This window comes from Barbus barbus, assembly GCF_936440315.1.
Source record: "Barbus barbus genome assembly, chromosome: 31".
Classification (NCBI taxonomy): domain Eukaryota; kingdom Metazoa; phylum Chordata; class Actinopteri; order Cypriniformes; family Cyprinidae; genus Barbus; species Barbus barbus.
The window spans coordinates 7,164,395-7,191,835 of NC_136759.1; the positions used below are offsets into that span (position 1 = coordinate 7,164,395).

A 27,441-nucleotide genomic window follows, 5' to 3' on the forward strand; every position below is an offset into this window, starting at 1 on the left:
ACTATAAGTATTCAACTTTGCCATGTAACTAGCCTCATTTGTGTGGGTTATGTGTGCTGTCAATTTTCTAACTGGCTAGATTTTTGTTTTTCATTTGGTGCACAATAAAGCAGAAACAAGTTCAAAGTTAATTAGTTCACTTCCACTTCTTTTCTTTCTTCAGTCGAAAAGAAATTAAGGTTTTTAAGGAAAACAATGTAAGATTTTTCTCCATATAGGGGACTTCAATTGTGGCCAATGACTTGAAGGTCCAAATTGCAGTTTCAGTGCAGCTTCAAAGGGCTTTGCATGATCCTAGCCGAGGGTGTTATCTAGTGAAATTATCAGTCTTTTTCTAAATAAATAAATGTATATACTTTTTCACAAATGCTCATCTTGCACTAGCTCTGCGATGCGCATGCATGACTTCATGAATTACGTAGTCACGTTGGAAAGGTCATGTGATGTAGGCAGAAGTAGTACCGAACTCCATCTGATTTTCTCCTCCAACTTCAAAATCGTCCGACATCATTGTTTTACTTGTTTTTGTAAAGGGTGTTTGATTTAGTCTTTCACGTTTGCTTTGTAAACACTAGGTCGGTACTTCCACCTATGTCACATGTGACTTTTCCAATATGACACTGTAAAACATGAAGTCGTGGACGCGCATTGCAGAGCTAGTGCAATACGAGCACTTGTGATTAAAAAGTATTTAAATTAGTATTTTTATTATGACCGATCGTTTCATTTGATAAAACCCCCACTCCTCGGCTAGGATAACGTAGAGCCCTTTGAAGCTGCACTGAAACTACAGTTTGGACCTTCAACCCACTGGTCCCTGTTGAAGTCCACTATATGGAGAAAAATCCTGGAATGCTTTCCTCAAAAACCTTAATTTCTTTTTGACTGATAAGAAAGAAAGACTTGAACATCTTGGATGACATGGGGATGAGTAAATGATCAGGACATTTCTATTCTGGAAGTGAACTAATCCTGTGAGGCTGAAACAATTAGTCAACATTTTCGGGTAACATTGACAATGAAAAATTGTCAACAAAAATGTTTGCTGTCAAATAGTCATTTGATCCCATATGACAGGCCTGCAATAATGTCATTTGACCAGTATAGCGCTGTAGCACACGTAATTTAGCCCTTCCAGATGCAATCCGATAGAAGAAGACATGCTTATGAGATGTGCAAACGAAGCCAAACCAGTAGAGTGTGAGAAAGTTTTACGAAAACGCAAACAAAAAAAGTATGGGTCATGTCACATGTGATTAAAAGTTTATATGCAACCAGCAGTTTACTGTTAGCTTAGCTAACATCCCACCACAAAACATCAACAAATACACTAGTCACATTATGATACCACCCTGAACACCTTAGCAACCTCATTTCTATGTCCTGGCAACCACCCCAGAATTGTGGCAGATCATTTTGCAAGTAATTTTCTTCAGAAATTCAACATTTCAAATCAAAACTGTAAACCCCAATTAAATCTGTATACACACAATCTGTGGTAAAACTGTCCTAAAAATGTAGCTTTACATTCAGCTCACTTCTGTCTGAGAGCACCACTTGTCTCGTTACCCACTTAAACGTCCTTTCACCATGAATGATCTCTCCTAAACCATTCAGTCTGTGAAGTTATGACCGTAATATTTCAGAGGCCAAGAGTTCAAGTCCCAACAATCTCTCTGTCTCATTTATGAGGGTGAGATGAGGCCGTACACACAGCGATTCCCCACCAGGGTTCCTCTCTTCAGTCAGGTGGCAGGCCTGACCTCTGGATCACACTGCTGGACAAACTAAATGCATTCTATTTAAACAGCAAGTCGCCATGCTTTCCAGTTAAGCCTCACTGGTGTGAATGTGACATTGTCAGAGGGCTGAAGCGTCGCAGAGTTGGGCGGTCAGCTCTCACAAGAAGTGCAGTGTTCCGCCCAGGGGCCTCGCACTCAAACACCAAGTGTCGAGAGGCTGTCCAAGGGCGAGTGGGATATAATTGCCCCCAGTGAACGAGTGGCTGGAGGGAGGCCAGGCAGGGGCTTGACCCCTAGTGCCGGGCCGAGTGATGGATGAAGGGTAATTATGGGTAAATAGGGTGCCTTTGCGCAGAGTGAAACAGTATTTCAGCTGTGAAAGGTTGAGGAAGAGAGGAAGAGAAGGAGGTGGGACAACAGACATCACTTATTTTGGTAATGGGATAGTGTTAACATGCTGGACAAATTAATGCAGGGGTAAAGAGTCATCTTTGAGGAAGCTGCTGTTATGTGGGACTGGGGTTCATTTGGGGAGGATCGCAATGGCAATGCACAAGCACAGTCAATGTCATTTCAAGTTGGATAGTGTGAGGATTGGTTGGCCAGAGGATGACTTAGGGATAGTTCACCCAAAAAAAAGAATACTATGTCATTATTAATTCACCCGTATGTCGCTGCAAACCTGCAGAACACAAAATATATTTTAAAGAACCTTGGGTTTAAAATATCAGTGGACCCCATTGACTTTTACTGCATCCCATACGGAAAAAATAAATTCTTTCTGGCTATATTTAAATATAAAAAATATATAAAATATATTACAAAATGTATTTCATTGAGCATAAAAATTTATTTCTACCCTTAAAATACATTTGGGGTAAATGAAGTCATTTTGGGTAAGTTTTACACACACATATTTATCATTTATAATTTAAATGAGCAATAAATACTTATTTTCTACTCTTAAAACATATTTTGGGTGAATGGCATTTTATATATATATATATATATATATATATATATATATATATATATATATATATATAGCTAATATTTACAATCTATTGCAGCAATACATTTTTTGTCATTATTAATCCTTTGGATAAAAGCATTTCCTAATGCACAAATGTAAATGTATATTTATAATACATGCTATATATAATATTTTCTTTTATGCTTCACAGAAAAAATAAAGTCAAATAGGTTTAGAACAACATGCGAGTATGTAAATAATGACACAATTTTCATTTTTGGCTGAGCTATTTCTTTAAATTTGTTAGGCTATCACAACCACTTATAACGCCCTTCAAACCACATAGCAATGGGCTAAAAACCACCCAGCATACTTTTTCAACCTCATAGCGCCCTAGTATCACCATGCATTTGTTTAGGGAAATTAAATCTTACCAAACCATGGGGTCAATGATGTGTCAAGTTTAGCAAGGTCTAGTTTGCCCCTTCTGGTAGAGTCTGCAACTACAATATCTGAGAGCAAAACACCGACTCAATTGACTAGATTTCACAAGTAAGGTCATGAAATTGTCACCTTACGTCTGTTTTCAGCAGGCAACCAAAACCGTGATGCTTCCTAATGTGGACAGGATTAAGTACGAATACGAAGTTAAAGACAGAAAACTGGCAGTTATAATTCATAAAAAGGAGAGCTTGAATCCAGAGCAGAATGTGTTTCTGAGTATTTCTTTCATGAAATGGCTGCCTGAGCTGTAGACACATATTTCCAGCGTGCCGTAATGCGGAGCTACATTAGTCGGAACAAACTGGCTTTGAGCGGTGAGGGGGACGTACACTATGATTTGGCACTGAGGCTGAAAGGTAAAAAAGCCACAAAACAGAGCCTGGAGTGTGGGTTCCCATTCAAAGAGACGTTGCCTTGCCATGTGAGCCGAAATGCGAGAGAGAAAGTGTGTGCGAGTATGTGTGTGTGGCCCATCACAGCCAGCTAGAGAAGGGAAGTGAACTCCAAAAGGTAGCTCCATGCACCTCAGATGTAAGGGGAAAAAGAGAAAAGACAACCAAATAAAACAATAAGTAAAAGTCTTCAAAGGTTTGGGTTCTCTTATGCTTACCAAAGCTGCATTTAATTGATCAAAAATATGGTAACATTTATTAATATTGTGAAATGATATTACATTTTAAAATAATTGTTTTCTATTTTAATATATTTTAAACTGTAATTTATTCCTGTGATGTGAATTTGCTCCATTACTCCAGTCTTCAGTGTCACATAATCCTTGAGAAATTATTTTAATATTCTGATTTGGTGGGGGGGGGGGGGCTATTATCCATGTTGAAAACAGTAATACTGTTTAATATTTTCGTCAAAACTTTTTGCCAGGATTCTTTGATGAATAGAAAGTTCAGAAGAACAGTATTTGAAATGGAAATATTTTGTAACATTATGAATGACTTTACTGTCACTTTAGATCAATTTAAAGCATCTTTGCTGAATAAAAGTATTAATTTCTTTTTTTTAAACAATCTAACTAACACCAGACTGTTGATTGGTGGTGTACACACTGTAGAAAATGACAAGGGTTTTTTTAGTTTTTTTTTCCTTTGTCTCTTCAACCAAATATAAATATTTAACGTACTTTTAAAATGTGTGTGACTATGCACAATTTACACATACATACATATATACACATACAATACATGTACACACACACATACACACAATTTAAAACGTACATTATTCAGGTAAGAAACATAAAATCAGTTAAATGTATCTAAAGGTTTATAACAGTATGCACAGCATTACTGGTGCAATTCAGTGCATGGTTACACACTTGTACCAGCATGACCATGTAATACACAATGATGTGCAAAAGAGAAACAGATGGAGAGAGAGGGGAAGAATTTAGGATCAGTACCTTCAATGAGCAACTCCTGACCATGACTGCCCAGCAGTGTACGAGAGAGGAAAGGTGCAAAGTCCACAAAGATCTCCCTCAGTAATGGGGCCACCTTCTCCAGAGCTCGCTCCAGTTTAGTGGTGATACTGTGGGTAGACAAAGTAAATACATTATAGAAGCTGAAATAAAAACATCTTGATTCATATCAAGAAAAAAACATGAATTGATACCATGAAATGTTACTTAACCAGTAATATGGCACACTAATATACCACTATAGACCAAACCAATGCCTATAGACCTAGCCAGCTGCAGATAACTTCAGATTGAACATCCTAGGCTCCGACAACAAAAACAAAGTACAACGCCAGCTCGCGAAAAAAAGAAAGAGAACTACATGTTCCCTACAGGAGTCCAACACCACAAGAAAACAAGCATGTTAGTGGTTCTGGAAAAAATACTGGAAGCTGTTCTTGCTTATGGCATCGGCCAGCTCCAGAACAGCCTGGGGTCCTAACAATGAGCTAAATAATTTGAGCTGAGAATCCTTACACAACCACCAAAACAGAGAAGCTGTGGTACAAAGACCAAACTTTACTGTTAAATTTTACTGTAATATTTCAAGATGCACTAACGCCAAATGAAAGCTAACTTGTTAGAATTAATACTTTTTGTTGGAATTGTGAAAAAGTACAATACTTGTATGGTATTAAGTTATTAAATAAAGTTAAATAAAGATCAGACCTCATTTTATGAGTAATCGGTGCAGAAATGTAGGTATTTTCAAAAACTTATTTTGTCCCTATATATAAAGGCCCAATTTATATTTGTCTACAAAACTAATTTTAAGAATTTAATCACTTAGCTTTTTTTGTTTTGTTTTGCTTATTAGATATTTTCAATTAAAATGGTTTTAAATCAAAAGGTTATTCAGGCATGATGCACAAAATCAGTCAAATGTGTCTAAAGGTTTGTAACAGTTTGCATTGCATACACTAGTATTCATACATTTTTTTGTTAGAATTTGAAAAAAAAAAAAAAAAAAAAAAATGACCAATTGTTATATAATGATTCAAACAATTTCACACAGATAAAATAGCTACCAGTACTTATAGTACCAGCATATTTAGCATATATTCACTTTTTGGTAACACTTTATTTTAAGGTGTCATTGTTACAAGTTACATGTACTTACTATTATAATAAAAATAAATTATGCATAATGACATGCAAGTAACCCTAACCCTATAGTAAGTACATGTTGTTAATTAATATTTCTCAGTACATAAATGTATAATTACACTGTAACAAGGACACCTTAAAATAAAGTGTAACCCTTTATTTGTACTTAATATAACAATTACAATAACTGTATAATAACTAGGTACTGCCCCTGAACCCCTAAACCTAACCTGAACCCATGTACTACCAGTACTTTTTTGATAAGTACACTGTATAATAAAGTGTAACCCATATGGTAAAACACTTTATTTTACAGTCCTTACAGTTAGTACTGTACTATATTTTACTATACTATTTATAGAATTAAAAAATATTGCGCAAAACCAGTATTTTAAGGCTTGGTTACCACAATAATACCTTAAAACTGAGATCCTGAGCAACTCCTAGGGATTTTGTTGTATAAGCATGCAAATTTCCTCGGATTTGCTTGTCTCAGTTGCAAATCTGATGATAATTAGATCTTAAGCTTTGAAAATACTGTGCTTCCTTTTTGGTGTGCTTATTGCGAAAAAGTCAACCCTAACGGCTATTGTGTGTCATGAAAGTAAGTGGGGAAAAAAGAAAAAAAAAAATCAAGAAAAACTAATGAGACACATGCAGGCAGCGACAGCGAATCCCATCTCTTGTCTCTGGGAGTGCGGGTTAGGCATCACAGCCTCTGCATCCAGACAGTTTCATCATTGACTTCACACTCCCAGTAAGTGGTGTCGGTTACTGCTGCCATGGCAACTGATTTGCGATTCCTGGCGCGGTGGAGGAGCCACAAAAAGTGTGTATATATGTGTGTGTGTGAGGTCCCCGGAGAGCATGAGTGAGAGAGCCGCACGCGCACACACACTCTTTCTCCTGTGTAGTCAGACGGTGGCGTGTCTGTGAGATGTCTGTCACAGAGCATTAGACGAGGTGAAAGGATGGAGCCAAGGTCAGCATGGTTTCCACACACTCCCCAAAACACCTACGCACACTGATTTCTCTGCATTAGCGCTCGAGCAGCCCCCTCTGACAGCTCAAACACCCGTGGTGGCCAGTGAGAGAGAGGACAGGCGATATGAGAGGTGTGGGGTGTGTTGTTTGTCGCAACCACAACATTATAAAAAAGTCAAATGATTGTCGCCCATTGCCCAAAACAAAGGAAAGGCACAATGTCTGTAAACATGAAAAAACAAGGCTGAGTTCTGACCCCCTCTTGTGGCAGTGATAATAAAAACTGAACGAACACAAACGCATCTGATGAGGTGCTGACAGAGGAAATACTTCCCACTCACTGACATGCTCAAATAAAGCAATACGCCATTTAAGGGTGTGTTTTATATCATATTAAAGGGGTATTGTGAGAAATAATATACACTGATATGTGAAGGATCATGTGACATGTGAAGACTGGAGTAATGGCTTCTGAAAATTCAGCTTTGCCATCATAGGAATAAATTAAATTTTAAAATAGAAAACAATTATATTTCATCAAATACATGCAGCCTTAGTGAGCATTACACACTTTTTAAACATTTAAAATTTGTAATTATTCTAAACAAATCATCACTATAATAATTTCAAGTTATTGCTATTTTTATATGGTGGCTACATATAAGACACTAACATTCAATAAATAATTAAATGTATTATTAATAATTTAATAATTAATCTGCCAGGAAATACGGACTTCAGTGAAGGTAGATGTTATGTTTAATTTTATGCAAATGAAGCTGTGAGGGACTGACATATAAGTGCTAATGAGTTGCACTATTATGTAAATTGTGTAAATTATTCAGCCATCAAAACACGAAAAAAACATCTTTCCAACTATTTTTTTATTAAATTTTTTAAATTAGGGCCAAACCCCCATTTGGCGTTAAAAAACTACTGTCAGCATTTGCTAAAAACATGAAGTGAGAAATGAGCGCTGAAAAGGCATGGACACAGTTATGTTTTATGGAATTGCGCTCTAACGCTATTTTATCCTGTTTAGTAAATCTGGCTCTTAGATGGAAACGCATTACAATAAAGTTCAATTTGGTAACATTAGTTAACTACATTAGTTAACTAAAGCATTCTAAAACATTTATTAATACTGATTCCAACATTTACCAATACATTATTAAAATGAAAAGTTGTAGCTATTAAGTAAGGAATAATTGACGACGGGCCGTTGAATTATTAGAAAAATAATGCACACCCGAGGTGGTGATGCGGCCACGACGCGAAGCGGAGTTCCGCTTATACTACGGTTGCCACACCTCAAGACATCGATCAGATTATATATTTCAAGGGATTCGTCCGGTTTTTCTACTTAAATCGCTATTGTGAGTAGGATTATTTCTTCCGCATCTCATCCAACGACTCTTTTGCTAGTTCCAAAACGTCATTTTAAAGCTGGCAATGGAGGCTTGAGCCGTTGATAGCAGACTAATGCAGTTAATAATGAAGTTATTAGAAAGAGAGCGAGAGAGACAGAGACACAGAGAAAGAGAAACAGAGAGAGAGAGAGAGAGAGAGAGAGAGAGCTTGTATGAATTAGGCTACCTCTGTGTGTCCCTCAACAGTGTTCTGAAGCACCGTCTCTAAACTGTAAGTCTGCTTTAAGATGCAGCGCTGTTATTACCTCGCTAGTGAGAAATGTCATGTGTAGCCTTTAAATTGCTACACTAGGCTAACTGATAAAATCGTCAGGGCAGCGCTGACAACGATGCGAAGTGATATGGAACTGTAATGCGGTCAAGAAAGCTGCCTGGAACTACGTTCGCCGTGCGTTTCCCTGAAAATAATTGCACACCTCAGAACGTTCGTCAGCCAATCAGATTCAAGCATTCAACGGCCCCGTAGTATAATATTAGTTAATGGACCTGAGCTAACATGGACTAACAATGAATTACTGTTATTTACTAACGTTAACAAAGATGAATAAATACTGTACTACATGTACTGTTTATTGTTTGTTAATGTTAGTTAATGCATTAAGTATAGTTAACAAATGGCACCTTATTGTGAGGTGTTACCAGGTGAAGATTTGAAAATCATGAAAATTTGATTAATTCAGAAAAAATAATAATAATTAAGCAGGGATACAACAGCAATTATTTTCATGCTATGGCTGGTAAAAAAAAAAAATCTATTTACAATAGGATATTTAAATTATTAGAATTTTAAATACTATCTTTTAATGTTTTTGATGTTTCTTATGCTCCTCCAGAAAGCATTTATTTAATCAAAAATATCATAATATTAAAATGATTTCTGAAGGATCATGTGATACTGAAGACTGACGTAACGGCTAATGAAAATTCAGCTTTGCATTACAGAAATAGACTGCATTTAAAAAAAAAAACATCTTACTGTAATACTGTTTTATTGTGTTTTTGATTGAATAAATACAGCCTGTGTGAGCATAAGAGACTTAAGCTTAGGGATACACAATATTATTAAAATTTTACTATTTGTTAATTTTTTTTAGAAACTGACTATATATATTGACCAATAATTAAATATAAATCGCATTATATTATATATAAAATTATCTATAGTTAATTATACCAATAGATATATTTATATATTTATCATTTAGGATATATATATTAAGATAGAACAGTCCATACTCACAGCCTTATTTTCATAAAATTACATATAAGGTTACAACATCTTCAAACACAGCTCATCCAAGCATCCCATTTCAAAATAAACATCAAACTGAATCTCTATCCAGCTGTCTGTCTTAGACCTCAACACACATCCTGGGACTCTGAATCACCTCATGTTTTCCATGGTGTCCTCAGGCATGGGGGCCACACTCTGAACCGCAGGCAGATTCTTGCTGGTGGCTCCATTCACAAAACTGGAGGAAGAGGAAGTGGATGCATCTGTGGCTCCTGTGACACAACCAGAAATCACAGGTTAGAAATATCAACTAAATTAAGACTAAACTATGTTTTCAGTTTAAAAGATGACTTTAGAGGAAATTATAAATAAATTATAATTTTTAAAAATAAATATTTAAAAAAATTATAATTATCTCACAACTTCTTAGACATTGCAGTTTTCCACTTTACATCCTCACCAACTGTCAACTAAACCTTCAGCTGCATTAAAATCAAATACTCTTTCTGGTTTTTCATCAGGTAACAACATAACTACAGAGGCACAAACTTTGAGAAACATCCCCATTACTCTGGCCTCCCCTGAGAAAGTGAAGCACCATCTTACAATCCTCTTATTTCTCTCTCTGTCAAAGCCACAGTGTCCACACAGTGCCCTGTGCGGCAGGGAGCTTCTGATAGATACATCACAGCAATAGACTGTCTTCCTGTGAAACCACAAGCTGTCACGGGACATCTGAGGATGTGAAATCTATTACGCAGCCATCAATCGCCGTGTCAGAGATGAGTGTCCACCCATAAGCAAATACACCAAGATGAGGGGAAACGTCAAGATGAACATTCTGACGGCTTCTGCTGGAAGCGCAGCTTGGCCTGATTCAACCTCAATCCAAATCAACATCCCTTGTGCATTCTAAGCAGATCTCAATGAGGTTTATGATGGACAAAGGGGACTAAAAGCCTCTCTTAAGGGAAATGTGATACATTTTTCTGTTCTCAAAATATACTGAATTGTGGGGTCAGTATGTTTTTTTTTTTTTTTAAGAAATTTATTTAGGCAAAGACACATTAAACTGGTCAAAAGTGAAAATAATTAAATTTCAAATAAACGCTATCACAACATTAAACATTAAATACATCACAACATTAAAAATGGTTTTTGTCATGACCTTTGCAATGAATTTTGTAGTACATAGTGACAAACATAGGGAAGTACTGTAGTGTTTTGAAATCAAATCAAAAAGTCCTATTTTTCCTCGGATATCCTGTAGCCTTATTGAACCCTAAATGTAATATAAGTAGGTTGCTTAAACCAGTCCTTCAAAGCTGAGGTACCCAAAATTGGCTTTCAATTCCTCATACACTGAAAACAATGAAATAAACAAATGGGGACAATTACCATTCCAGATAGTTTCAGTGAATCCCACAGAATCGAATATTATATTTCCAAGCCTGAATGTCCTGCCTAGAGCAATAAACACATACACACACTTTCACACACTTTATAGGCCTATATAACAGCTCCAGTCTCAAGTGCAAAATCTATAGTGTTCATAATGTGCACCCTGAGGGAGACGCTTGAAATGTAACTTCTTTATAGTCTCCATGTGGCTGCAATAACAACCTTGAAATTTCACACAGATCCTATTTTCACATCTAGTATGAGAAAGCAATACATAGTGAGGGGGGCCCTCTAGTGGATAAACCGTTAAATTTCTCAAATTTTTAATCTAATTTCCTGAGTTTGAATTATTTTAGGAATGACCTCTTTAATTATTCTAAGAATAGCAGAGCAGAGCGTGCATTTCAGTGGAAATTCACTTAAGCACCAGCACGTTCAAATTAACGTCTCATTAACAACACAGAGAGCGGTTGTGACCATTATATCTACTTTTAAGGAGAAAGTCTGTCCTTATAAAGTTACCATAATTAACAACATTCCAGAAGAGCTTAGGTAAGATTGTATCGAGACGATGCTTACCTGTAGTGTTGATCATACTCTTGGGCGTAGCGGACGAAGCAGCAGCGAAGATGTTTGGGGTGCTAGCAGAGGTCAGGGTGCTGCTGGAGCCAGAACTGCCCACTGTGTTCACCGTCAGGCCCGAGAGAGGCTTCTTGGCCTGTACCACCACACTCCTGTGAGAGAGAGTTCACAGTCTTTTTCTAAATGTACCTTGGATTTGATGCAGCTGGCAAACCGTGCTTGTAACCTGGCAAGGCGAATGTGTAAACATATGACCAAACAGCTAGGATTTTACCACAAAAGCTTCTAGATTCCACATAAGCAAAAAGAAACAAATCTAACAAAGCAAAATAGAACAATAAATACACATGATTGCATGTGAAATCAGTTGATTAAGCTGCAGGGAGACTGACGGCTGTTTTCCACAGTCCAGTCAGGCTGGATGAAAGTGAATGGATTGAACAGTCACAGTGGCAAGGGAAAGACCGGCAGGCAAAGTAAACATCCTGCTCTCCTGCTGGCCCGAGCTTGCCTTGCGACTGTACAGAATGAGAGTTCAGGACAAACAAACAGTAAAATCAAAAGCAGTGACTGCTGGGTTTTGGGTATATTTCTCTTTTCTTCTGTTTGTCCACTGCTATGACTCGACGTAATGTCAAACTCGGAGTGAAATTCATCAGGAGATACTTTCCAGGTGCACTGCAGAAATTTGCTGTTGATACAGCAGTGCATTTTTGAGGTTCTCATCTTATGGATCATTCCTACAATACAGTACATTTTCACAGCTCCATTATAACTCATTATATTGGATTAAGTATAAATAATTTATTAAAAAATATTAAATGAAAAAATGGTATTTATTATTTAACGTATACATAAATATTACTATAATCACTGTGTAACAAAAATTCAGTGCTTTAGTCGTAAATAAAATGCATAATTAGGAGATATTAATAATACATTGTACTAAATAATGAATAATCTATCTATCTATATGAAAATATGAATAAACACAAATATCAGAAAACAAAACATCACAAGGCAACACCCTCATCTAAACAAATTCTTAGTGGCTGTTTCCATCTTGTTCTGTTTTTTAACCTTTATAATCATGGTAAAAATTAATTTAAGTGATTTAGCAAGACAAGATCATATGTATGAAAGTGTAGAGCATCCTTTTATAGAAATACTTAAACATAAGTATATTAATTTTTAAAATAAATGCACAGGAAGTAGGGGAGAGCGGGGCACAAAGTAACACTTTTTGACTTTCTCAAATTGTGTAAATCCAGTTCGTGTTCGGAGTATAATTTTTTATCCATAGTAATTTCACACTTGTCTAGTACAAATATGTCGCTTTGTTTCATAAATACAGTGTATACGTTTTTCTTTATTTACCCTCAAAAATTGGAAGTGAAATGTGACAACATGCCCCGTAGGTGGGGTACATTGTAACAGCTGAGGGGCACGTTGTAACATGACCATATGACACCCTAAAATGTTATCTTATCTTATGAAAAAAATATACAAGATAAACTAAAATATTTTGTCAGTAAAATAAAATAATTATTTATTTTAAATAAAATAATGGCGTTTTTTAATAATTAAAAGTAATCTGATTTTTGAGTTTGATAATGAACACATTGCAACCATACCTGGGACGGCCCATATAAACGAGCCAAAATGCTTTCCATGTCTTGAAATAATCATTTCTGAACATTAAACAATGATTGTCAGTCTTTATTCACCGGTTTCTTGTCGTTTCTCATTAAAATGTATTAAAGTAAATAATGAGAATTACATCGCTAATGTCATAGAATAGCACGGCAGGGCAGATAGTAACACAGTGTTACAACTTACCCCATCTGCACAACTTTAATTTAAAACCAGTTAGTGTCTTCTGCTAGTTATCTAGGCATTAAAAAAAATATCTAAACAGATTGTAAAATAATAGCAGATTTGTCTCTTTTTAATTAGTAATATAAACTGAAATGAAAAATTGACTTAAGCCAGAAATATAATTTTACTGTGGTAAAATAAATGTTCAGCGATATCTTCAAAAGATTTTTGAATTTTGGCGCACTTTTTTTCTCTATATAATGTTGATATGGTAACTAGTAAATACTGTAAATTTGGTTATGCTAGCATGTGTGGAAATATTAAAAAAACGTGTGTTACAACTAACCCGCGTTTCTTTGTGCCCCGCGCTCCCCTACTTTAAAAAAAAAAAAAAAAGTACTGAATAACAGGAATAACCCTCCTGTTGCAGCAGAAAATAGGCCACAATCACAATACCAGCAATCATCTTGTCATCCTTCTTCGACCCTCTCAACACTGGCCAGCTGCGATCTCTGGAAAGCTAATTAAAGAAACCGTCTCTAAATATAGCTAGTAAACAAATTAGACCATTAAAAAAGGGCCTTAATATACTAATCAACTTAATTATGCTTTCAAGAAATTATACTTAGCTTTTATTTTCCAAGTAATTTATAGATGTAGAAAGAAATCACATGGCTTCCAGAGGCAACAGTCTAAGGAGCTGAAAATAGTGCTGGAGATGAGCAGGATCACGAGTTTGGATTAAACTCTTGACCTCGCCGATAATCTCCTGCATGTCTTCACAGACATTCTGGAGCTTCGCAGATTCACGGAAACCCACCTTAGCCTGATAGCGAAGAATAGGAGAGGATTAGCTTGATATTATACACATGACACAGTCAAGTGCTTTAGAGGATGGAATTATATTTTGTTGGGGTGTACTGTATATCGGTCTGGTTTTTTTATCACGACTTGACGTGGTTCGAGATGCTGGCCGATACAGAGATCTGCATGTTTTGGGTGATGTAGCACAGGGCTGGTTCTAATGTCACCTGCTAAGCCTCCTGATGCCGCACAATGTGACCTCAGACACTGTACAGAGAGAGGATGGAGCCATTAGAGCACTTGTCTGGGAGACTGCCACTCGTCCCCACGGCACGCTCTCTTTAACGCGCTGGCGTGACAGGAAGCAAAAACATTCTGTGACACGTGCTTTCCCTTAAGCACTACAAACAGACTCTCAAAATCACACAAAGAAAGAAAGAAAGAAAGAAAGAAAGAAAGAAAGAAAGAAAGAAAGAAAGAAAGAAAGAAAGAAAGAAAAAGAAAGAAAGAAAAAGAAAGAAAGAAAGAAAGAAAGAAAGAAAGAAAGAAAGAAAGAAAGAAAGAAAGAAAGAAAGAAAGAAAGAAAGAAAGAAAGAAAGAAAGATATTGTAAAATATTATTACAAATAATGGAAAAAAGTTTTTCTATTTTAATATATTTTAAAATGTATTTTTATTCCTGTGATGGCAAAAAAGCCATTACTTCAGTTTTCAGTGTCACATGATCCTTCAGAAATCATTCTAATATGCTGATTTGGCATTTAAGAAATATTTATTATTATTATTATTATATATTATTATATATTAATTTAAATTGAAAACGTGCTGACATTTTTGAGACATTTTAATCAGGATTCTATGAAAACAAAAACATTCATTTAAAACTGAAATCTGATTTAACATTATAAATGTTTTTACTGTCAATTTTGTCCAATTTAAATTTATTTAAAATAATAATAATAAAAAAGCATAAAACATAAAAAAATAAATAAATAAAACATTAAACATAAATAAATGAATAAATAATAATAATACTAATTATTATTATTATTATTAATGTAAATAATAATAAAATAAAAGTAATAAATAAAACATTAAACATAAATAAATGAATAAATAATAATAATAATTATTATTATTATCATTATTATAATAAAATAATAATAATAAACATAAACGTAAATAATAATAAAATAAAAGTAATAAATAAAACATTAAACATAAATAAATGAATAAATAAATAATAATAATAATAATAATTATTATTATTATCATTATTATAATAAAATAATAATAATAATAAACATAAACGTAAATAATAATAAAATAAAAGTAATAAATAAATAAATAAATAAAACCTTACTGACCCCACACTTTTGGTTTGGCAGTGTAAAAGTAACAGTTTTAGAATACAAATTAAAACTTCTTGGCCTCACATGCACAACAACACACATAAATTACACTCAAAATCATATTCAGTGCACTTTACACTGAAGAACAGAGTAGTATAACCGAACATACAGATAACAAGTTGTATGTACTGCTTTTACATTTTTTTTTTGTTTTGTTTTGTTTTGTTGTTTGCTTTTTGTGGCATTTGTGAAGCTTGATGCTCAAATATATGTTTATTTATGGAAAATAGCAGCCAGGACATGCTGTAAAAATAACTCCATTTGTGAACCACAGCAGACAAAATAGTGTGGAACTACATCAATAAATAAATAGTTAACAGTTCCTGTTGTATTTAATTGTTTTGTGGAAACACCATTCAAAAGCACTTTATATAAATAATTACTACTAAAAAATTATTTGTAATTGAATTAATATTAAATAAACATATCAGTAATGTGTGTAAAATGGACATTCCAATGTTACCGTAGAGTCAACACAAAATTATGAGTCAAATATTAATCCTGAACCTCAGTTTGCAACACTTTCGAGCATAAAGATTTGCAAAGCAATGCTTTTCTACAGTATTTATTAGTCATAACATGTTGGCTTCTTGCGGGTATTTGACAAGTAGAGTTGATAGTATTAGACTGATAAACAAGCTTCTAATAAAATATGAACACTCCTCGTGAATTATTCAGGAGCTTGTGAATGATGTATGAATTATCCCGCGCATATTTTATTAATAGGATTTTTTAAATTGACTTACTTTGAATAAAGCACGGATTCATCTCGGGTAGACTATGAATAATGCAAATTGTTTATATGTTTTATTTGAAATGGCTATTAGGATTACAGGTCTATTTGGCGCATAAATGAACATTAATAATAACAATAATTATTTGTGTTGCTCTCATATAATGGCAAACTTATGTTGTATCACTCGGTTTATTAGCATACCATCAATTGGCATTAATACGTACTGATGTTAATGTATTAAAATGCATCTCTTTGATTTAAATTGACTAAAGCAAGTTCTTCATGGTGGCGGTCCCATCTGCAAACACGGCTTCCTGGTTATTCAATACTAACTGAAAAAATATCACCTTTGGAAAGTCCCAGAAAGACTGTGATGGGCGAATCATCCTGATCTCTCCTGTGTTTGAGGGTTTTTTTATGTTGTCACTCCCAATCTATTGAGCTTCTGACAGACAATCCAAGAAGCCTGTCCACGTCTGGCAGCTCATTTGGTGGCAGGTGGCAAACAATTAGACACAGCAATTTCAAGGCCGGCAGATGACATTAAAGCATGCAGGAGTGAGTGGTACGACCCAGCGTCTGCGGACGGCCTGTGTGAAAGCATTTCAAAAATAATACACTCTGCCATGGCAACTCATTTCTGCCTGCCAGCTTCTATTAGGGTGCTGAGGGGTGAGGACGACAGGAGGGGAGCTAGGGGCGCGGTGGAGCGCTTCTGTTTAATCTGTCATCAACGCCCTGGAGACCCTCCCTAACACTCACAAACACATCTACACACACACCACCTTTACTAGTCAGCAGGCTCACCTCATCTGTGGCGGTTGCATGCATTACTATGGATCCATTGTTCCCGTGACTCAATATCTAAGCAGGGAGAAGCACATTATTTGGGCCTAGTCTCACAGGAGACAGAGTTTTAAAGGGATAGTTCACCCAAAAATGAAAATGAAAATGTAGTCATTTTCCACTTGTTCTAAATCTGTACGAGTTTCAATCTTCTGCTGAAAACAAAAGATGATATTTTGAAGAATGTTTATAAGCAAACAGTTGACGGTAGCCATTGCTCTCTGATTTCATCAAAAATATCTTAATTTGTGTTCTGAAGATGAACGAAGGTCTTACGGGTTTGGAATGACATGAGAGTGAGTAATTAATGACAGAATTTTCATTTTGGGTTGAACTAACCCTTTAAACTAAGCACTGACTGTACTTATTTATACTTGAGTTCAAGTAAAAAACAAACAAACTCTGAACTACTCCATTATGAACATACAGAGCTGTATGAACCAATGCCAGCTGTAAAGTAAACAGGAAGTTTTTATTCGAAATCAACTGGTTTTGTGAGGGAACACAAACGTTTTGCGAGAGAATGCTATTTTTTTCACCCACCCCAAATTTTTTCCACTCACCCTAAATTTTCTTTCCAACACTATGTCCCTTTAGGGGCTCCATAGCTTAAAGTCAGACATTGTCAGAGATGTTTGGACAATTTGTTGATAGTACAATAAAAGGCCAACATGCAACAAAAATATGTAAAATGTGGTTGTAGCATAGACATTTAATTTATGAAACTTAATTACAATTATTAGCGTATCGACAGCATCCATAAGCATTTTACGTATGAACAACTCAACGATAGATGTAAAAACGGTTACAAATTCTTTTAGGTTCATAGAATATTGAATTGTTGTAATTAAAGGATTAGTTCAAATTAAAATGTCCTGATAATTTACTCACCCCCATGCCATCCAAGATGCTAATGTATTTCTTTCTTCAGACGATAAGAAATTAAGGTTTTTGATGAAAACATTCCAGGAATTTTCTTCATATCGTTAGTTTCAATGGACTCCAAACGGTTGAAGGTCAAAATTACAGTTTCAGTGCAGCTTCAATATACCAGACGATGAATAAGGGTCTTATCTAGTGAAACGATCGGTCATTTCGACTGAAGAAAGAAATACATAAACATCTTGGATGACATGGGGGGTGAGTAAATTATAAGGACATTTTAATTTGAAAGTGAACTAATCCTTTAATAGATATCATGGTTTAATCGGTCAGATTAATTAAATGTTTTTAAAGCTCTCACATTTAACACATTTGCCTATTTGTCTATTTTGACAGTTTTATTTTAGTTCACATTTCTAGTGTTGTATTCAAGTTGTTTTAAACTTAAAACTGTTCAAATAAAATGTAACATTAGATTTTTTTTTTTTTTGCAGGGCGCAAAATATATATATAATTGTGTAATATATATACACTGTTCATTTAGGTGTATATTGAATATTCAAAGAAACACAAATATAATTGCAAAAGTCTGTGAGACCAGTATGAACAAATCATTAAGCATGCTATCCAAGAATCAAAGACAGACTCATTAAGCGTTTAAGACAGCGAAACCCTTCTCGCATCCAGCTGGAGATCATTTTTAGCCAGCGTGAGCAGGTTATTATAAAAAAATCATCTTTTCCATTTAAACAATTTCTGTTTACATATGTTGATTTTGGCCAGCCATGAACAGCAACAGCTTTGCAGTGCAACTGAAGACATGTGCTAAGAGCAGAGACAAATCACGCTGAGATTTTATCTGGCCTTGGAATGTAAACACACCACAAAACGCTCAAACACATCTCTGAGACATTTTTAAACACAGCAATTCTTCCTGATAGAAAGTATGGGGAATTTAAAGTGAGTTATAGCTTGCTTATGACCAAGAAAATCATTATGGCTATTCCTCAGGGAAAAGACTAATCCAAGAATTCATCATGGTTTGACTGTGATGTACTGTGTAGTGTTTAAAGGCACGGAAGGGATCGCAAGCACACAGAAAAGGTCACTGTACTTTTAAGGGCTTTGTGCGTATACATCTGGAGTAAATGGGCTACTGTAGTGCTATTGGTGACAAGAAACATTCAATCATGATAAAGCCATATGATTTCACACTGGCACCCATGCTGATGTATACTGCTGACACCTAGTGGAGGTTCATATCCTTACATTTCACTTACAGAGAAATTCGGTCATTATTTACTCACCCTCATGTTGTTCCAAACCTGTATGACTTCCGTTCTTCTGTGGAACACAAAAGAAACTATTTTGAAGAATGTTCGTAACCAAACACTTCCATTTCCACACAATGGAAGTCAATGGGAAACAGAATGGTTTGGTTACCAACATTCTTCAAAATATCTTATTTTGTGGTTTTCAGAAGAAATAAAGTCACACAGGTTTCAAGCAACATGACACGAGCAAATAATGACAGAATTTTCCATTTTGGGTTAACCTTAAAAAAAACATTCCTGGTTCAACACAAGTAAAGCTCAACACCAGCAGCTTTTGTAGGATATTTTGTAGGTTTATTATTATAATAAAGTAAAAAAAAAAAATAAAAAAAAAGATGGTGAGGCACTTTGAGTGGCTGACCATTTTTTGAGGATTTAAAAGCAGAAATCTGAAGCTTATAATTTTATAAAAAGCACTTTCATTAAATCTTCTATTGTTTATACCTATGTATTATTTAAGCTGTTTATATCACTTTTACATTCATTTTAGCGTGTTAGTTGTAAAATTAGATATAAAAAAATAACTTAACAGTTTTTTCCCCCTTTTTTTTACACTGAAATCAGCATATATTTATGTCTTGTGGTTATACTATTGAATCAGTGAGCATGTTAAAGGTTACGAATTGGAACCCATTCACAAGTGCTTCACTGTCACCTAGATCTTTGGATTATATAAAGAAAGTAGAAACTAATTATCAACATTATGCCACAAATTCCATCAACTGTACCAAACCCACATTACTCTGCATTGTGACAATGAGAAGACAGTACCTGTCAAAAGAATGGAACTGCATGGGTAACATGGCTTGGGCTTCCCTCTTCATGGCCTGATGGTCAGGGTATGGCAGGGTGTCTGGCCCGCTCTCTGTGGTCTCCACAGGAGCTGCTACCAGGCTCTTCAGGATTTCCTTGACATTGATGCCTTTGTTGGACTGGCTGATGCTGGAAATGGACGAGGCGGGTTTGAGGTGATCCACAGTCGAAGGCTCAGTCAAGCTCTCCTGAGACCTGGCCTCTGATGACAGTGTGCAGAACAGCCCGCTCATGCCGTTCGGACCACCCATGGCATGGTCCAGGTCAGCCCCGTTCATCACACTGGACACCTGGTCATCACCCAGTCCTGAATCAGAGTGAGGGAGGGATGACTCCTGACGGGAATCCTCCAGCACACTAACGACATCCCTGCGACTGTCAGAGAGGGCTGATGGGTGCTCTGAGGGTCATATATCACAGTGCAGAAAATAAATAGAATATAATAGAAATCAGAGATGATCAGAAAATGGTATCAGTAGTGTATATAAATGAAAAGAAACTTTTAAGACAGGTATATATTTCTGATCCAAATATCTTATTCACATGCTGTCTGAGCACAATCACAGTATTTCTGTACTTGCTGTCAGACTCTTTAAAACGCATCCACTTTCATCCAATATAATAAACTCAATCTCTTGCAGACAAGACCACTCGGTCTCCAATCTCTTGCTTGTCTTTATCCAGTTGTTCTCCAGATGTTGGGCATTTTTGAGTAATATTCATCAACAGCCTTCAGCAAGGTCAGTGGGGCCCGATTCAGCTTTAAAGTACGTCTGAATTCTGATTTGGGTGCAGACAATGGCCTGCTACATGCTGTTTGGAAAAATTCCCATCCGTAGCCTTTCTTCTCTAAAATTTATGAGGGCGACGCAGTGTAGTGCCTCAGCCTCTATGATCCCATTCTCCTCTGGTGGATTGCTTTCCTAATGGGCACTGACAGATGGGGCTGGAAATAGCAGCGCTGCCCCTGCCTCTGTATGCTCGTTCTTCATGGATCTTCTTTCTTTATACTATTTCTTACTCTCTATTCTTTTCACTATACTTTCCCAACAAAACCCAGTCGGGGTTCATAAACACATCTTACATTTCAGTTAGTTCTTTGATGCATCCTTCAAACGACTGGACATTCGTCCAATTTTGTGACCGTTGTATAGACAAAGCCAGCAGTGATTTCCTTTAAGAATTATGTGAAGGACGCATTTTTAATTTCATGCGGGATAATTAGTGGAGCTTATGAATAATAGATGTGGGAGGTGGTGAAGAGGAATGTGTTTGACACCAGCTTGAGACGGACCCTACCTACATTTTTTCTGATATAATTTGTATCTAGTATGAGACAGAAAAACCACTTGGCTAATGGTATTAGGAGACATTTGTAATGCAAGTAAGCAATGCAAATTAAGTTGTTTAGCTTATTGTAAATATAATGTAAGTAAGTGGCATTAAGCTGCGCCAACAAATATAACTTTAGCCACTACAACACCTGTGCTGGTGGGGGAATTTATCTCATGCCGAATGCCTCTTCCTGATTGGCTGATAGACCTGACCGTCTCCCGCTGGGGTTCCAGGATGTCCCGGTACTTCGACACCATCAGCACAGAGATAAAATAGACAACGGCGAGAGCCAGGAACTGGGCCTGCTTACTGTCATCCTGTGGAGCACAACACAAAAGCATGAAGAAGGGTACGAAGAAGAGTCAACATCAGACTAAAACATGTCACGCAAAGCAGAAATGCTACTCTGAACTGATTTTGTTTTTTTTGTTGATTTTGATTTTGTACAGAGTAACATTTCAAAAAAAGCAAAGAAATAAAGAAATGATGAATGAAAGAATGAATATTGAATATTCAAAAATAAAAAATCTGGAATTAAAATCTAATATTAATCTAGAAAAATAATATTAAAACAATATTACTTAAAATAAAATAATGTAAAATTAAATAAAATTGTATTATATATAGTGCTGGGCAACAATTAATTGCGATTAATCGCATCCAAGATAAACGTTTTGTGTTCATAATATATGTGTGTGTACTGTTTATATTTATTATGTATATATATATAAACATACACACATCCATGTATATATTTAAGAAAAATGTGTTATGTTTATATATTAAATATAAATATATTAATGAATATAAATATATACATGTAAATATTTTCAAAATATATAATGTGTATGTCTTTATATATACATAATAAATATACAAAGTAAACACACATATATTATATAAACAAAACTTTTATTTTGGATGTGATTAATCGCAATTAATTGTTGCCCAGCACTAATTATATATAAATATATTACTTATATAAGTATAATATAATAATAATTATTGAATTGAATGAAGTGAAATTTAAGACATCTGACATTATATTACATACGTATATGTAATATATAATGTGTTTAAGGTAAAAAGATTGCTGTCATAAATTATATTTTTCACTTTTCATATTCCACACAAAATATCCTCACAAAACTAGCACATCACTGAGATTTTTGGTGGTGTACTAAATTATTCTGAAGCAATATTTTCATCAGTGTTCTATTAGCTTTTACATACTTAAATCTGCAAAAAATAAAACTTTTTAAATGTATGCATCACCTTTTATGTCAAATTATTACAATTTATCTATAAATTGTAATAATGTTAGCAGTCAGATTAAATAATTTACACTACAAAATTACAAATATTTAATTTAATCTGAATTAAAGACATTCTAAGCCTTTTATTATGAAAACGTTATTTAAAACATTTTAAGACTTTTTAAGGACCCGCGGACACCCTGTTAAAGTATACAAGATGCTTTTGGGCCCATATACAACTATACAGTATGTGTGTACGCCTACATGTTTACACGGTCTACAGTGTGTACATTTTTAACATGGGGAGATACACATACACACTTTCTTCAAAGGGCATTTGAGGATTGGCATTAACTCACAACATCACGAAAGACAGCAGCTCGCAGACGGTTGATGTCCACGTCTTGTAGAAGTCGGTCCGGGTCCTTAATTGGAGAAACATTACTTGGAAAATTTTCTATGGTAGTCTAAGGCAAGAAAAGCAGACATTTTAAACAGACACTTCACACTTTAATTTAATTTAACAGTTGTCACACTGCAGATCTCGTTTACACTTTCACATACTCACAGCACCAAATCACACATAATGTGACAATGTTATATTGTGTGGAATAAATAAAACTGGCAAGACACCACATACTGTACTTTCACTCTTTAACAAAGACGGCTTCAACACAGAGTAGACTCCATGTTAAAATACATGCATAAAAAAGTAAAGTAAAAGTAGAAAAGTAGAAAATCTTAAAACTATTTATATGTGTAGCAATTGACATAAATTACAAGTTTTATTTCTATTACATATATAGATATCACTTTATTTTTGTATAAAACGCCTGCAACAAGAAAACCCTAATTGCATAGTGAGATTACAGGAATTGTGTTTAGTGTTGGATGCAGTGTAACAGAGTGTGTAGTAAAGTGGGTACCTTGCTGGCCGTGGAAACACTTTGCAGGCCCTCCTGAGACTTACTGGAAGACAAACTGGACCTCAGACTTCTGTCCCTCTGACGCTGACGGCACTCTAAACAGTTCCTCACAGCCACACAACATACTGAGACAGAGAGAAAGAAAGAACACAAAATATTATAGTAAAAGGGTGGACAAAGGAGGAGGAAAATCATAAATTTAGATAAAATATTGTAAATAAACTATACAAAACTGAATCATTTGACTCTGGGTACTGATTGATCAATATAGTGTCCCAATATATGGGCTCCCTGAATTATAGTTATGACAACCCTGCTTGTATCTTATTGCTTAAATGCATAATATAACATAATATAATTTTTTAAGTTGTTTCTATCCCTTTTTATTGAGATAGGACAGTAGAGAGAAGACAGGAAATTACTGGGAGGAGAGAGCGTGGGGAGCGTGTTCGGCAGAAGACCTAGAGACGAGAATTGAACTCTGGTCGCCGTGAGCATAGTTGCGCTATATGTCGACAGAATAGAATAAAATAAGTTCTAAAGGAAAAACATGCAAAGAAACATTATGATAACATGAATAACTTAAATTTTACTATAAGATTTAATATTTCAAGGCCTTTGATCATAAAAGCAAATCTTGGGGAACTGATAAACTGACTGTAGAAAAAAGGTCAAACTTGGTTGGATGATTGTTTTGGAAACTTATGTCGAACATTTTTTAATAATGTAATGTAATATTATATAATATAATATAATATAAGTTCTAAAGGAAAAACAAGCAAATAAACATTTTGATAGAATGAATCATTTAAATTCTACATTAATATTGAATATTTCAAGGTCTTTGATCGTAAAAGCAAATATGTAATATTATGTAAACCAAACAAAAATCTTCCTTTGATTATTGCATAGAAGATTTTAAAAAACAAACAAACAAAAACTTCTGAAACGAATAAATTGACTGTAGTAAAAAGAGTGTTTTGGAAACTTAAAATAAAATAATAAAATATGGATATTTGGAAACTTATGCAGAACATTTTCTGTTTATAATATAACAATATAATATATGTTCTAAAAGAAAATCAAGAGAAAAAAAATCTAAATACTCCCTTTTTGCTATACAAGAGTATAGAATACAAGATTAAAGATTTAAAATGACTGAAAAAGAAAGTCAGAAAGTTGGTTGGAAGAATCTAGACATTCAGCATAAAGAAAATGTATGTTTTCTTCTTTGAAGTGTGTTTTGACATTCACACACACACATATGCACACACACCTAGTCTGAGGCACTGTCGCATCAGTCCACCTGAGGACATGTTTTTCTCAGCTTCAATCTCGCTGAAGTTGAGTGAACTCGCAAAGACCAGCACATCGACCATGGCCATCAGCCGGGTCAGAAAGATCACAGCCATCTCAGACGACATGCCCTGCGTCGCCTCGATGCCTTCCATTTCAGTCTGACACAGACACACACAATAATCAAGAACACAAAGGGTACTGTCTGATGTCACAGCAAGTCTGTTAACACATTTTGTTAGAACACTGATCACTCATTATCTTCAGTACAAAAGTGGAACATTCAGGCTGAGAATGAGGTGTATTGGGTAAAATGTGACAATACAGCACATCCTGCGAAACAGGATGAGATGGGTTTTGGCAGATGCTTTCTAGGATGCAGGATCGCCAGCGGCAGATCATTTTTATTTTGAGATGTGGTACACTGAAATGTAACATTTTCAGAGAGTTTTAATCTGAGAAAAATGAGTTCAAACCTCCCCGACCTAGCTACAGTACCACTCAAAATTTTAGGGTAAGCAAGATTTCTGCGTTTTTGAAAGATGTCTTTTATGTTCCCCTAGGCTGTAATTACTTAATCAAAAATACATTATATATTGTATTATTGTGACATATTATTACCATTTAATATAACTGTTTTCTATTTGAATATAATTAAAAATATAAATTATTCTTGTGATAGTGAAGCTACATTTTCAACAGCCATACTCCAGCCTTCTGTGTCACAGTGCTCAAGAAACATTTCTTCTTATTATCAATGTTGAAATATATTTTTCTTTTATTTCTGTGTAGATAATGATACCTTTATTTTAGGATAGAAATAGAATAAAATAGAAAAATAATATAACATTCCAAAGAACAGCATTTGTTTAAAACAGAAATAATTTTATAGCGTTATAAATATAAATATAAATGTATTTACTGATCAAAGCAATGCTAGATAAAAATCAAAAATAATACTTTTACAAAACATAAAAGTATAATATAATATAATAAATGTATTAATTAAAAAAAAACCTTACTGATCCCAAACTTTTGAACAGTATATGGAAATAGAAAAAAAAAAAAAATATATATATATATAGATAATTGTACATGCAATCCAACTAGCCCAACTCTGTGAGAACTAGCACTGATTTTCAATATGTAAGTGCATTAAAACAAAAATTAGCAATTCAAAAAAAGAAACCTCAACCTTGGACTGAAGCCTTAATGGAAAGTAGCTACCGTGAAGCTTTTAATAGTCAGTATATCCATTTCTTGTATTAAAAAAAAGTAAATAATAATTTACATATAACTTGTAAGGGCTATGAGAGAGTACGACATCCATGAGTGAGAGAAAATGGAAATGAACCACAGAACAATCTAAATATACTCATGTGTAGGTACTAACCTTAGCATTCTTTGCATAAACAAATAAATAAAGTAAAAGAGAAAAACGTAGTTAAAATACACTCAACAGTAAATAATGCACATAAAAGGAGGTAATATAAGGTGTCAGCATCATCCCTGAGGCATTCCGTTATTTTAATGTTTCTATTTGAAGAGCTTGGCTTGCAGTGATCTATGATCACCACTGGATGGAAGTATTGTCAAGTGTCTGGCGCACTCACAGAGGGAGAGGTGGCGGCGGACAGCAGGGGAAGGATTCCTCCACAGGCAATGATAATGTTATCCACCATCTGAGAGATCAGGTGAATGGTGTTGTGCACAAAGATTATGTTCTCGTTGCTGTTGACAAAGTCCATGATGGATTTTGTTGAATGACTGTGAGGAGCAAGAGTAAGAGAACGACAAAATCAAAGATGAAAAGATTTACATTGCAATAACACAGTAGATTTTTGTTGATTATGATTATGACCGTTCATTCAACACAGAAAACAAATTTCTACTATAAACAAAATACCAGAAAACAGTTTTTGAAAATTAGACTGCACTAGGACCTTGTGTCAAATTAAGCATGACATCTACTCCATAGTCAGAGTAAATTGTAGCCACTGACCTTCTCCAAATGTGAACGTCTGCTTCTAGGGCAAAGAGCAGATCTGTAAGTAAACGCTGGTGCATTGGGGACCACTTGAACTCTGGGATACGGAACATGGTGGTGCGGGGACCGGGACTGAACTGTCGACGCTGCTCTTCTGTCATCGGTATGCCTCTGAAACCCAGATCTGCTCGCAGATCTCTATCCAGATGACTACCGGAACGACCGTGCAAACTCTGAAAGCAAAGAAATGTTTTTAATACCCAAAGCTGATGCACTTAAAACACAATGCAGAAAATGAAAATGTATATGGCATTGACAGTTTTTAAGAGGTGTAACGAAGAAGCGGTCGTGTAAAATGTGCAGTGGCATGGAGGTGATTTTGTGTTTGTCCTTGTAAAAAAAAAAAAAAAAAAAACCTTCATGCTGGGAGCATCTTTAAAGACAGCTGTAAACTGAAGGTATGACATTTCTTGAGGCAAGTTTTTTGTTTCAAGCTGCAGAATTCATCTTCCTCTAGGGTCTTCGATATATCACACAACACCTCAGACGCAAGTTTGGCAGGCATAAAA

General features: G+C 35.1%; 1 protein-coding gene across 2 annotated transcripts in view; it reads right to left on the minus strand.

The window, feature by feature from the left end:
• LOC306851657 (neurobeachin-like) overlaps positions 1–27,441 on the minus strand; it is a gene marked incomplete at its 5' end in the record, with an annotated part of 296,026 nt that overhangs the window by 151,082 nt on the left and 117,503 nt on the right. For both annotated transcript variants that reach the window (XM_079388064.1, XM_079388063.1), the window contains 10 exons: positions 4,634–4,761; positions 9,600–9,717; positions 11,426–11,580; positions 20,031–20,472; positions 21,556–21,724; positions 23,023–23,130; positions 23,590–23,714; positions 24,866–25,046; positions 26,499–26,652; positions 26,888–27,105. In XM_079388064.1, the coding sequence (XP_079244190.1) occupies positions 4,634–4,761; positions 9,600–9,717; positions 11,426–11,580; positions 20,031–20,472; positions 21,556–21,724; positions 23,023–23,130; positions 23,590–23,714; positions 24,866–25,046; positions 26,499–26,652; positions 26,888–27,105 (1,798 nt within the window). The remainder of the gene's footprint in view (positions 1–4,633; positions 4,762–9,599; positions 9,718–11,425; positions 11,581–20,030; positions 20,473–21,555; positions 21,725–23,022; positions 23,131–23,589; positions 23,715–24,865; positions 25,047–26,498; positions 26,653–26,887; positions 27,106–27,441) is intronic.